The 11861-nt window shown below is 39.4% G+C and overlaps 1 protein-coding gene across 4 annotated transcripts in view; it reads left to right on the forward strand.

The window, feature by feature from the left end:
- The window catches only part of DIAPH2 (diaphanous related formin 2), a 296692-nt gene that overhangs the window by 97499 nt on the left and 187332 nt on the right, over positions 1 to 11861 (forward strand). For all 4 annotated transcript variants that reach the window (XM_044427233.1, XM_044427231.1, XM_044427232.1 and 1 more), the window contains 2 exons: positions 1201 to 1302; positions 4575 to 4669. In XM_044427233.1, the coding sequence (XP_044283168.1) occupies positions 1201 to 1302; positions 4575 to 4669 (197 nt within the window). The remainder of the gene's footprint in view (positions 1 to 1200; positions 1303 to 4574; positions 4670 to 11861) is intronic.

Consider the following 11861-nt stretch of genomic DNA (forward strand, 5'->3'; position numbering starts at 1 on the left):
AGCAGAAACAAGCAATTCTGGCAGGGTGCGGCTTGCTCTGCAGGGGTGACGTGTACCTTCTGAAAGTCTTTATTGTGCTTAACAATTAAAGAACCCTGCCCTCTGCTGTATCTGGCTTCCACTGGTATATAATGTTTTGCTTTGTCTTAACATTAGAACACTTAAATCATGCAGAGGTAATGTTTAATGGAGTTCAGTAATTGAGTTAATGATCAGGTGTGAGAATACATTAAGTATTGCACAGCTGTTAATTTTCAAAACCCATGTGCTTCCAGATTTTGTGATCAGTTAATAGTGAAGTTTTACTTAATTAAGCCTCTGAACCATTGCAACCATCTTTGGGATTTTCCTTGTCACCAGGACAATGGGTTATGTTTAATTTTCCTCTAAGTTTCTGGTTCACTTTGGCTAACATCATTGTCACTTATATGAGCATGAAGCAGGTGTCATAATAAAATGATTCTTTCAGGGGGATACATTAGTTTACAGGTACAGGCAATTCAGAGATACAGCTACCTCTCAGCTGCACATGCAGTACATAATGTGAGAGTACGGTGGAAAACAATCTCTTGCAGCATGTTGCATCAGCTTTTCCTTCCCAGCTTTGATAAACAAATACGTTATTGCTCACAAAATAGATCGTAGCATTAACTGAAAACAAAATCTTGGTTGCTTACCAACAGGTTTAATTTAGATCCTCTTTTTGATTTGTTTTGTTAAGGCTTTAACTCTGCCTTTCCCAACACCTGAACCTCATTTCATTCCCTTGACTGTATTTTAAATTAACTTGTGTGTTCATAGAATAAGTAAACCAGAAATCAGTTTTGTATAGCTGCTGCCAGTAGGAGGCTCTAATGTGCCAAAGCTAGACATTATGATAACCCATTTGCTTTCTCAGAGAAACCTTCTAGATGAAAAAGGGCAGAAGAGCTATGTCTCACCCTAAAATAATGTCTATTTGCATTTGATATAAAATTGTTCTTCAACCCACAACTGGTTGTTTTTTTTTTCCAAGCACATCTTTTGTATTCTGAAGCAAAGCTAAAACATTACTAAGATCATTTCTTGCTTCATGATAATAAAGTATTAATCACAATGTAAGAAACCCTGCATAAATGCAAACATATAAAGGTTTAAATGTAAGCTAGAAGTAAAAATCTTAAACATGTTATACTTATAAATGTCACTTTGGTTTTGTAGTTAAAAAAGCAATGGAAGATACCGAAGAAAAGAAGATGACTATGCCTAAGAAGAAAGTCAAAGAGTTAAGATTATTGGATGGGAAGACAGCACAGAATCTGTGTATGTTATATGTTCTTTTGCTGTACCTAATGCTTGTCTAAGACCAAATGTTTAGGCTTTTTTGTTGTCAGTAAATAGGCTTTTTGGGGTAAACATAAATAGTGAAATATCTTAATTTACAGTACCTTACAGAAATATTTACCCTTCCCTTTTCTTTTTTCTATTTTATTGTGTTACAATGATGGATTAATAGGCATTCTTGTCCCTTGATATATGCAAGTTACTCAACACTAATGGTGCAGATCATTTTTTATTGTGGCACAAAAGTTAAGTAAATAGTAACAGGTACTTGCTGGTTGCAGAAATATTTGCCCTTTTCACTGTGACATACCTAAATAAGCTCTGATGCCACCCACTGCCTGCAGCAGACACATACTCTACAGTAAGTAGTTGAATGGAATCTACTTGTGCACAGTTCCAGTGTCACATGACCTTAGATTAAATACACCTGTCTCTGGAAGGCCCGAGAGTTTGTGTGAGAACATATCTGAATAAACAGAATCATGAGGTTCAAGGAGATGTTCAAACAGCTCCAGGCTAAAATTGTGCAGAAGCATCCATTGGGGTTGGGGTATAAAAAAAGATGTCACAAGCTCTGAGCATCACCTGGAATACTGTTAAATCCATTAATACAAAATCTAAAGAATATGGCTCGACTACAGCTCTGCCTACAGAAGGGCCCTCCAAGAAGGGCTTTATCAGAGAAGTAACTAATAGTCCAATGCTAATTCTGATAAAGCTGGGATGTAGGTGGGCTTTATGGAAGAGCTGCAAAAAAAGTCATTGCTAGAACAATGTGAAGACTGTGAAGGGTCATTGTGGCTCACTGCCTCTTATCAGACACCCTGAGAGTTACACCAAGCCTCAGGGCTGATTAAGCTGGTTAAGTCTTCCTTCTTACAAGCTGGTTAAGTCTTCCTTCTTGGTGAAAAGAAAGCCTTTGCTGGTTCCCTTTATTGGCACCCTTTGGGTCTGACTGAATAAGCAGCTTGATAGTGCTGTTTCAGAGGTAAGAAAGACTTGAGCATTGGACAGGGATGTGCATTAGTGACAAGCCAACATGAGGGGCTGATGGGGAAGCAAGCTACAGCCCTGAGTTTATCACAGGCTATGCATTCAGGAGCTTTGGAGACAATGGTTTTCTGCTGGATGTGAGAAGATCCATTCTGTGATGTATACAGTCAAACATGTTCTTGTTTGTGGAGCATTAATCCCCATTCGGATTGAAGTCCAAATGGACTTTTGGTGACTGTAACTGGGAAAGCCTTCAGTAAAATTGATTCAGATGCCTTTTGACTAAGGTCCTGCTGATGGAAACAATGGAGCGGGGGGCAGCACTGGCATTCTCTTTCTTCCAGACCTGTTAACAGAGACACAGCAAAAATGTTGGAAAATGTTCTCTAGTCTTCTGAGACCAAAGTTGAACTTTGAGGCCTTGCTGCAAAATGCTACATTTGTCATAAAGCACAGAGCTCACATTGCCTAGACAATACTATCCCTACAGTGAAATGTGGTGGCAGCATCATGTTTGGAAGCTTTTCCTCAACATGGACTGGGAAACTGGTCGGAATGGAGGGCAACATATATCATCCTGTGAGGGACTTGGGACCAGGGTGGAGGCACACCTTCCACAGAACAAGGTCTCTAAACACACACAGAGGAACACCGGAATAGTTCAAAAACAAGGACCTGAAGTTCTTAGAATGGCTTAGTCAAAGCCAAGACCTAAATCTGACCTAAATCTGTGGTAAGACATTGACATTTCCCATCTAGCCTAAAAGAGCTGGATCAGTTTTTCAAGGAGAATGGGCAAGCATTGCAGGATCCAGATCAGCAAAGCTGGTGTAGACTTTCTGGAGAAGATGCACAGCTGTAATTGATGCCAAAGGTGAATTGTCTCAGTGGGCAAATACTTCTGCAACCAGCAAGTGCTAGTTTGTTTCAGTTTACATGACTTTTGTTCTACAATAACAGCATTTAAAAAGGTGTTTGATACCTTCAAATGTGTAGTAAAGCCATTAAATCTATTCCAGTTCCAGTTAAATCCATTTCAATTCCAGTTAGGGTAAATAGAGACTGCTTTGCATTACAGTATCTCAGATAGCATAGGGTGCTCAGCTTCCATGATTTGAGGCAAGAGCTGTAAATATTGATATTTTCTTGTGGTTACTGTGACTCTGAATGTTGGCAGTAGGTGAAAATACTTTCATGAATGCTCTGGTTACATAATGGAATGAAGGAGAGACCAGATTTATGTTTATGTCATCTTGGATGTTCTGTACTTGCTAAAATCTGGTACAGATCAAGCAAAGATAATTGTCTGATGTCCATGCTATTGTGCATGAACAAGAATGGAAGTAATATTGCTGACCTCTAAACTTGGCTATCTAGAGAAGCTGAAGGGAATAAGAATTAAGGTGTTTGAATACTGGTTGTGGTTGTAACCTCAGTAGTGCAGCTCTTTGTGGTAATCATACATCTCTATGGTAAACACATGCACCATGTGTCTTCCATTTCTGGAAACTAGCTGTACAATCTGTTTGTTTTTGAGTGTGGTCTAGACACACTCTAGACATAAACATAAAGAATAATACCCCCGAATCTAGCAGGTCAATCTGTTTGATTGGCTTTTTCCCACACTATTTTCCAAGTTCAGAAGCCAGATGCTTCTTAATATTAGTTGCCTGGTGAGTCCATTTGCCCATAATTCCTAAAGGCCTAGGATTTGATCCTTGTTACTAAATTTTTCTTTAAAAATATTATTAAGTTAATTTGGGTCATTGTTTCTGTTTAATGTAATGTAAGAAATCACACCTTGTTTAAAACCATTTCAGATATATTCCTCATGATCACTGCATAAAAATATATCCTAGAATATAATTTGGCATAAATAGATTGAGAATATTTTTCCCAAAGCCCTGGAAGCAGTTTCATATACCATAACATGACAGAATATCCCCAGACTTCCATAATGATCTTTAAGAAGCATAAGTATGTCTATGTTAACACAGACCATGGGTCCAAAAACCCTTTCAGAACTACATTTAGTGGTGTATGCTGCAGAAGATTTTTTTTTAAATTGAGTTTACTGCTAGTACTTAAGGCTTTGGGAGGTATGTCAGCATTTTAGAATGGAAGAAAGACTGCACAAAGCTAGGGAATCATAAGTTGATTGTTGTGGGAAAGGATTGTCTAAATATTTGAAAGTAATAGTACACTTTTACAAACTATATTTAACAATGGTCTTGTATTATTATGGTGTTTAATTTCAGCTATTTTCCTGGGATCTTTCCGCATGCCTTATGAGGAAATTAAGAATATCATTTTAGAAGTAGATGAAGAGAAACTGAGTGAAGCATTGATTCAGGTATGTTATTATGGTATCTTTTGAATTAAAATTTTAGTCTCTCTCTTCTCTCTCTCTCTCTCTCTCTCTCTCTCTCTCTCTCTCTCTCTCTCTCAGATCTGTTGGCTTCAATTGCTCAGAGGGATCACATATCTACTACAGAGATACCAGTTCTGAGACTGCGGTGGTTGTAGTTTTACATGATTTGAATATGTGAATTGGATGTATTCTTCTTTTGAACAGTTCCTCTCTTTGCTAATTTCAAATATTGATTGATTAATCTCAGTTTTTCTTCACTTTCTTGTGAAAGCTTCAGGCCATGTGATATTTGTAGAATGACTCATGCTAGGGTTTTGTTTTGTTGTTTTGGTGGCAATGCACAAATTGAAATAGTACGAAGGCAAAAATGTATTTACAGGCATATATATGTGCAAGGCCATCACATTTCAAATGTGATCATGGGAATTGAATTTTTAGAGTAAAATGTTTTGTTCAATGCTTACCTCTTAAGTAATCTTTTAAGTGTAAAGTGTAAAGTGCAAACACGCACAAAATCAACATGTGAAGAACCATAAATTAGTGGTCAAGTGTAGTAGGAAAGGAATTCTTTATAATGCCTATGTACTCAAGACTTGGCCTTTCTGGCTTGCAAAAGTGGTCGGAAGGAATCATTGGTCTTGCTGCCCAACAGCTGTGCAGAAGAGACCACTGGCTTTATTAACAGCTGGCATATTTTTCTCTCTGGCCCAGCGGACCTTTGCCTGCCAAGTTCCCATGATGCTGCAGAAATGAAGAATGGTTCTTTTGTGGAGGGCTGGCTGAGCAGAGAGAAGTTAAGGGTAATGCCAGAATACCCTTCTCATGCTGCTCTCAGCATTGCTGTGACATGGGAGAGGAGACCAATCTTACTGCTGTACCATTCTGGCTGGGTTCACACAGCAGTGGCTTATTATGTCTGATCCTGGCCATTGTCTTCACTGTGTACTGTGGTGTCATCTCAGCTGCAAGTGTGTCAGAATGATGCCAGTTTTTGTCTATTTCAATTTGGCCCTAGCCACTGTTATGGGACAGAAGCAGCTGTGGTCTGCACTAGACAGCAGACTGGGGAGATGTCTAGCTATTGATTCCACTGGACCTTAAAGTAGCTTTCAATACTACAAGGCATTATGTATTTCTCAATTGCTTGGCTAGGAGGTGGGCCCTGTTTTGTAGTGGATCCAGTACTTTGTGGGAGGGATCTTTCCAAAGGGCAGGAGGATTCCTAGATGGTGCCTGGTGCCTCCAGTATTCTTCAATATCTACATGAAATTGCTAGGTAAGGTACATGTTTTGGAGTACAGTGTGTCATCAGTGATGCAGGTGACATGCATCTCTATCTTTTCATTGCCTCTCAGTCTAAGAAAGCTGTTGAATCCATGCTTCTGGTGAGTAAGGGGACAGGCGGGGGATTACAGATTCAGCCTCTTCTCAATGTGGTTAGATTCCCATTGAAGACCCAGATTTCTACGGGGAGGGTGTTCCTGGATTTAAACTTGATTTTGTCTCAGCACTGGCCAGGAGTGCATTTGAACATATATGACTGGTGTACAAACCTCACTGTACAGAAATAGCTTTATTTGTTATTCCTATGCCATGGCAGCTTAATTGGCTGCTGATTCATTTGTGCATGCAGTTCATGGTGCTGGTTTTGTCTTATAGATACATAAATGGTTTAGCACAAAGTAATCTTCAGAATCCTCTTCTTCTATATAATCTTGCCTAAGTTTTGAAAGCAATTTAAGAGGCTCCTATCTCACTTTTGCCATTTCTGAACCCTGCTTGGTAGGGAGAGATGCAAGGGGTGTTTTGAGTGACTGCATTTCCCTTCTGGAACTTCCTTGCTACATACTTAGCCACCTCTTTCTTGCTATCCTATCCAATTGATTTGTCTTTACTGCTTGTTGTGATTGATCACCGGGTTATTTTTGTGTTTTGGTGCTTGCTTGATTTTATATGCTTCTGCACTCTATGCTGTTATTTTTTGATATTGTTTTGTGTTGTTAGGGTATTGGACCAAGACTCACAAGGTCTGGGTTCCAGTTCCTACTTGGCCATGAAACTCACTGGGTGACTATGAGCAAGTCACTTACTCTCAGTCACAGGACATTTATTGTGAGGATAGAATGAAAAGGAGCAGAACCGTGTCAGCTGCATTGGGTTTCTTGCAAGAAGAAAAAAGAAAATAAATATTGTGCGATAATGTGGTACTTTAGAAGGGCAGGAGATAAAATAATAAGCAAGGTTTTCCTTTCAGAATTCAGTGACAAGTAAGTTTTCAGTTATCTGTTAGTTCTACCTGTTAGAACCTTTTTCTTCTGGCAACTGTTCTTTCATCGAGTACATGTTGAATATAATTTAACAACGAACTTGATAATTAATTGGTATATAAAGTCTAGGCATTTTGTAGCAAAGCAAAAATTTGAAAATGGTGTCTGCCCAATTAAGTCCCAGAATATTTAAGTTTAAAATATTTAAAATTCATTACCACAGCTTTCATCATGTTTGTTTCATCAGAAATTATCATAGTCCAAAGTCTGTGTTTTATGAATGAAATTCCAAGCGTGTTTCCCGAGAAGCAGTTCCCTGATCCTACTAGTAGGGATTATTTTAAAAAAATAACGATGGGTTTAATCATACAAACACCCCTATTCCTTGCTTTTTCATTAGCTTTTTTCTAGAAGGTTGACAACAAGGAATGTCAATATTGTTACTCCATAATTGTACCCAAAGAAAAATACGATTGGCCTTCCAAGCAGATCGTGATGAAAGGCTACTAATTATAGACTTTACTGGGGTGAAGTGCGACAGCCAGACTGGCCTTGCAACACCTCCGGAGTACTGCAGAGGTTAAAAAAAGACAGTTCAGCTAGTTATTGAGTCAGCTAATGAGAGACATTACTCCTCAAGTCAAGAAGTTGATTCTAAACTGAATTTCTGTTCCTAACACAACAGTGTGCTCCACCCTTGGGGAGGTTCCCACCCCTTGTGGGGCAGATGGACAGAACACTAGATGTTACTAAACTGCATAACTCACTTGAGCTGTCACTGAACTTTCAGACTTATTAAATTATATCCCATGCTGTCTGACCCTGCTTGTTAAATGATGCTTTCCCGGGAAAACAACTGTGCTCTGGTTCTCAGCAGCTGCATGACTTATCTTGGGACTTGTTGGCCTTAATTTTTTCAGGAAAGAATTCTTACCCTTCCTCTTCTTTTAGTTCAGATACAGTGCCTGAGATAACCACCTTGGAATTCTGTATTTGGGAAGCATCAGACCCAGTCCTTTTATCTACCAGCATAATTATATTAATTGTTAGAATATTTGTAACCAGTAAGAGAACTTTTCAATTTCTTTTTGCCTTAAGGCATGCAGGACTATACCGAATGTTAAAGCATGAAGCTTACATGCAGGGGGACCTCAGGTTAATCTTCAGTTAGACTTGGGAAATTTTTCTTTCTAAAATGCTGGAAAGTAGCTGTCAGGGGAAAAATACTGAGTTAGACCAGTGTTCTGACTCAGAAGAAGCTTCTGAGGAGCCTACACTTATGTTTTGCTCTGTTGAAAATGTCTACAGAACAGGGACAAAAGAACAAGTTTCTTCTTATTGTGAGAGAATAGAACTGATGGTATCAGCAATGGAGAGGCCAGTTCACATGTTCAAAATTAGCCATTTTGTAGGAGGAAGAACACTAGAATAATCATGGGTTTTTCTAGTGTTACTGTGCAGTTCTTCCTTGTCCCAGTAAGTCGTGTCACCTGGCTTTGGGCAACATACATCCTGGTAGTGATTATGGAAATCACACTTATCATGAGCCACCAAATGAATGAACCACCATGGAGGTGGGTAAATAGCAGATTTGCAGGAATGTTTTATGGGGCGGCTAAAAGAGTCTAAGGAAGGAGTTTTATGGGGAGCTCAGGGAATCTAAGGAATGGTGCAGCTCAGTGACCATGAAATAATGGCTCACTGGTGTATATGCAGGGGAATGGAATATGGTATCTTTGAAGGTGACATATCAGAATGGTATGTTGTTGAAGATCATGTGTGTGGATTGCAGTTATCAATTATTTTTAAGTGGCTATTTAATTTCTATCTTGCCCAATAGCTGAAGCTCCCTGGGACTTTCACAAAGTACATTAAGATAACAAAGCACATCATATTAAAATATTAAAATATCATTAAAAGTTGGCAATACAAAACGTAAAAGCAAGCATGAAGGTTAATAATATTATTTATTGTTGAAGACCAGCAGGATATGATAATATGAGATGAGATGAGAGTCACCAGCTCTCAGTTTATCCTTCATGTCAGTGTGGTTGTTGTTGTTGTGAAGAGAAAAAGGAGAGGAGGAAGGCCATGAATGTTCCCTTGGATTCCTCTGTGGGAAAAAGTTGGGAGTGCTAAGAGGCTGAAGAAAGGATAGAAAATGCTTGAAATAAATAAATGAACTGGCCAGCTAACATGAGCTGGCGATGAAACTCGGAACTGATTGCATTTGTAACCCTTCTCCTCTGCTTTGTTTGAGCAAGGTATCTTGTACAAAGTAGCCTCGGTCCGCTTCTCTGTAGCTGCCTGTCTTATACTAGGACTTTTAACAGCTCAGTGATAGAGTGCAAGCTTTTTAGTCAAAGGCCAACGTCCTGGCTTCTTCAGCTAAAAAAGATCATGTCACTGATGATAGGAAGATCATTTGCAGGTTCTCAAGTGCTGCTGCCAGTAAGTAGTAGGCTAGATGGACAGAAGGAAGATCTGATAAGTGTAACAGAGCCACCTGTGTCATCCACTGTACCACTAAATTTAACAAACTGCCCTAGAATCAAAACTTTTGGAAATGTATCAGCAATAATGGTGTCTATGCAGTATGTGCTTGAATTTGACAAGGAACCAATCTGTACATGTTATGATAGGTTTAATAATGGAGAAGCCAAGTGTGGGTAAACCTGACTGACTTAATGAGATGTTTTGAGACAAGAAAGAAAGGTTATGTTTTGGTATGCAAGAAAGGGCACTGTAGTTCGATATCTTCACTTAACTAACCTTTAAGTGTGCAATTAACATTTAAAGAAAATAAAGTTTATGAAATGCTGCTGAATGGTTGCAGAAATGTAGGAAATGGTTAAATGTCTCAGTTCTGTTTAACAGGCAGTTTTTTAACATTACACTGCTGACATAACATAAAATTAGAGCTATGAGGCATGAAAGATTGAATACAAAGCATCCTTCAGTGCTGTCACAAACACTTTCTTTTGGGTTTTTTTGTCTAAAACAGGATCAGTAAGGTGCCACTTGAAATGTGATTTTTATGCAAAATATTGAACTGTGCTATCCGTTACGCCATGAATATGAGGAATTAATGGGTGCATGTATAGAATGCATTCAATTAGACCTAGGGACAACTGTCAGACCTTCAGTGTGATGAAGGTTGCTTATTACTCCAAGACCTTAGCTGTAGCTTGCCGGATGCCTAGTTTTAAAGACTAGTATGTAATCTGTTGATAGTATTACTGTTTTCACAGTGAAATGAGCAGAGGAGTTCAGAGCCATGCAGTGATAACTGATTGCAATAATGGTACCTTTTGCTAGCAACTTCTGTCTCAGGATATAGTGGTAGAGTAGCTATAACGCCAGACTTTGTCAGATGATGGATTTCATTCTCACCAAGCATCGGGCTATTTATAAGACTGCTTCGCATTGCTGGGATTGTGGGAGAAAAGGAGCTCAGTGTATAACTAGATAACCATGTAAAATTATTATAGATATTCTCTCCAAGATACCCAGTGTGCCATACATTCCACTAAGTTGTGTCTTTAAATTCTGCCCTGTTAGATGGCCTCTTCACACAGCAAATACATTCTGAACATATCCATGTGGTAAACAGTGTGATATTTGAAGAAAATGAAAGAGATCTGTAAATATGAAGTGGGGGCACAGCTGGAAATTACAGCTGAATGTGCTCTTCAAGACATATTCATTGTGTGTTTGCAGATGCATATTCCCCTTGGAATGTTGACAATTGACTGCATGACATATGGTGAATGCATTTGCCTCATAAAGCACTCGGAGCTGTCTTCAGCCATGTTAGGAAAAGTCACATTATGGTTTTTTTGAGAAAATTAAACATCGGCTCAGTCTGTATCAGCCAGTCATAGATACGTTCTGGGCTCTTCACATTTATCTGTAGCTTTGGTAGTGAGGAAGAGAGTTCTTTCACCAGAAGACTAAAAGTTGCTGCACAGTCGTCCACTTGTCCCCATCAAAAACAACTTAGATCAGTGTCAGGTACATAAAAATATGTATTAAGGGTTCACCATTTAGTTCTGGCATTGCCAGACCAAATGTCATATAAGAGTTAAGATCTTGGAGAAGGTGAGAACCAAACCAGATGGCCCTGATCCAAGGAGAATGCAGAGTGCTCAGAAATTCCAAGTACTGAGGGAGTAATTCTCATCTTAATATCATCAAGACCAAAGGCCCAAGGATGCCGTTGATGGTCTGCTGCAGGCAGCTGGGGATGCCATGGTGGAATTGGGAGAATGGGCATCACCCCACTGTTTATCTGATGGAGGCAGAGATTTATCTGAAGATTAGAGGTGCTCCATGCTCCTTTCTTGGTGCTGCTTCATGCTAGGAGTGAAGAAGAGCCTGGTGTCTTCCCCGCCAGTGGCTGCTATAGCCCTGAAAGTAGTATATATTAACGGGGTGGCATAGGTGCTAGCTTCCTTTTTTTTCCTGGTCTTACTGGTGCAACAAGTCTTAAGGGTTTTGGAGGAAGTGGGGTCAGCTTTCACTATTGCCCTCTTTTGGTTGCTGCTATCCACCGTTCCCCATCCTTCTCCTGTTTACCTATTTTAATCCTACTTCCTTTTATTCCTCCCACCACCCATATAATTAACTATCTTGATTTTAATCCCCTGAACTGTGCTTAAGTGAGCTGTTCACTAATTCCTGTGCTTTGCCTGGGTGTGAGGACAGTGTGGGTTTAAGAGATTTGCCACCAGAACCAGGGGAAGTGGGAGATTTCCTTCAGTGGATTGTTACATCGATCTTCCTCTTTCACCACATGCCATCCATCCTTCCCTTTTTATTTTGTTTACTGTCATTCATAAGCCTGAGAGCAAGGCCCAGGTCTCAGTTTCATTTATGAGTAGCGCCTACCACCAAAACTGCATATT

Source organism: Varanus komodoensis, unplaced genomic scaffold (genome assembly GCF_004798865.1).
Source record: "Varanus komodoensis strain SLA01 unplaced genomic scaffold, ASM479886v1 scaffold18_3, whole genome shotgun sequence".
In the NCBI taxonomy this organism is placed as follows: domain Eukaryota; kingdom Metazoa; phylum Chordata; class Lepidosauria; order Squamata; family Varanidae; genus Varanus; species Varanus komodoensis.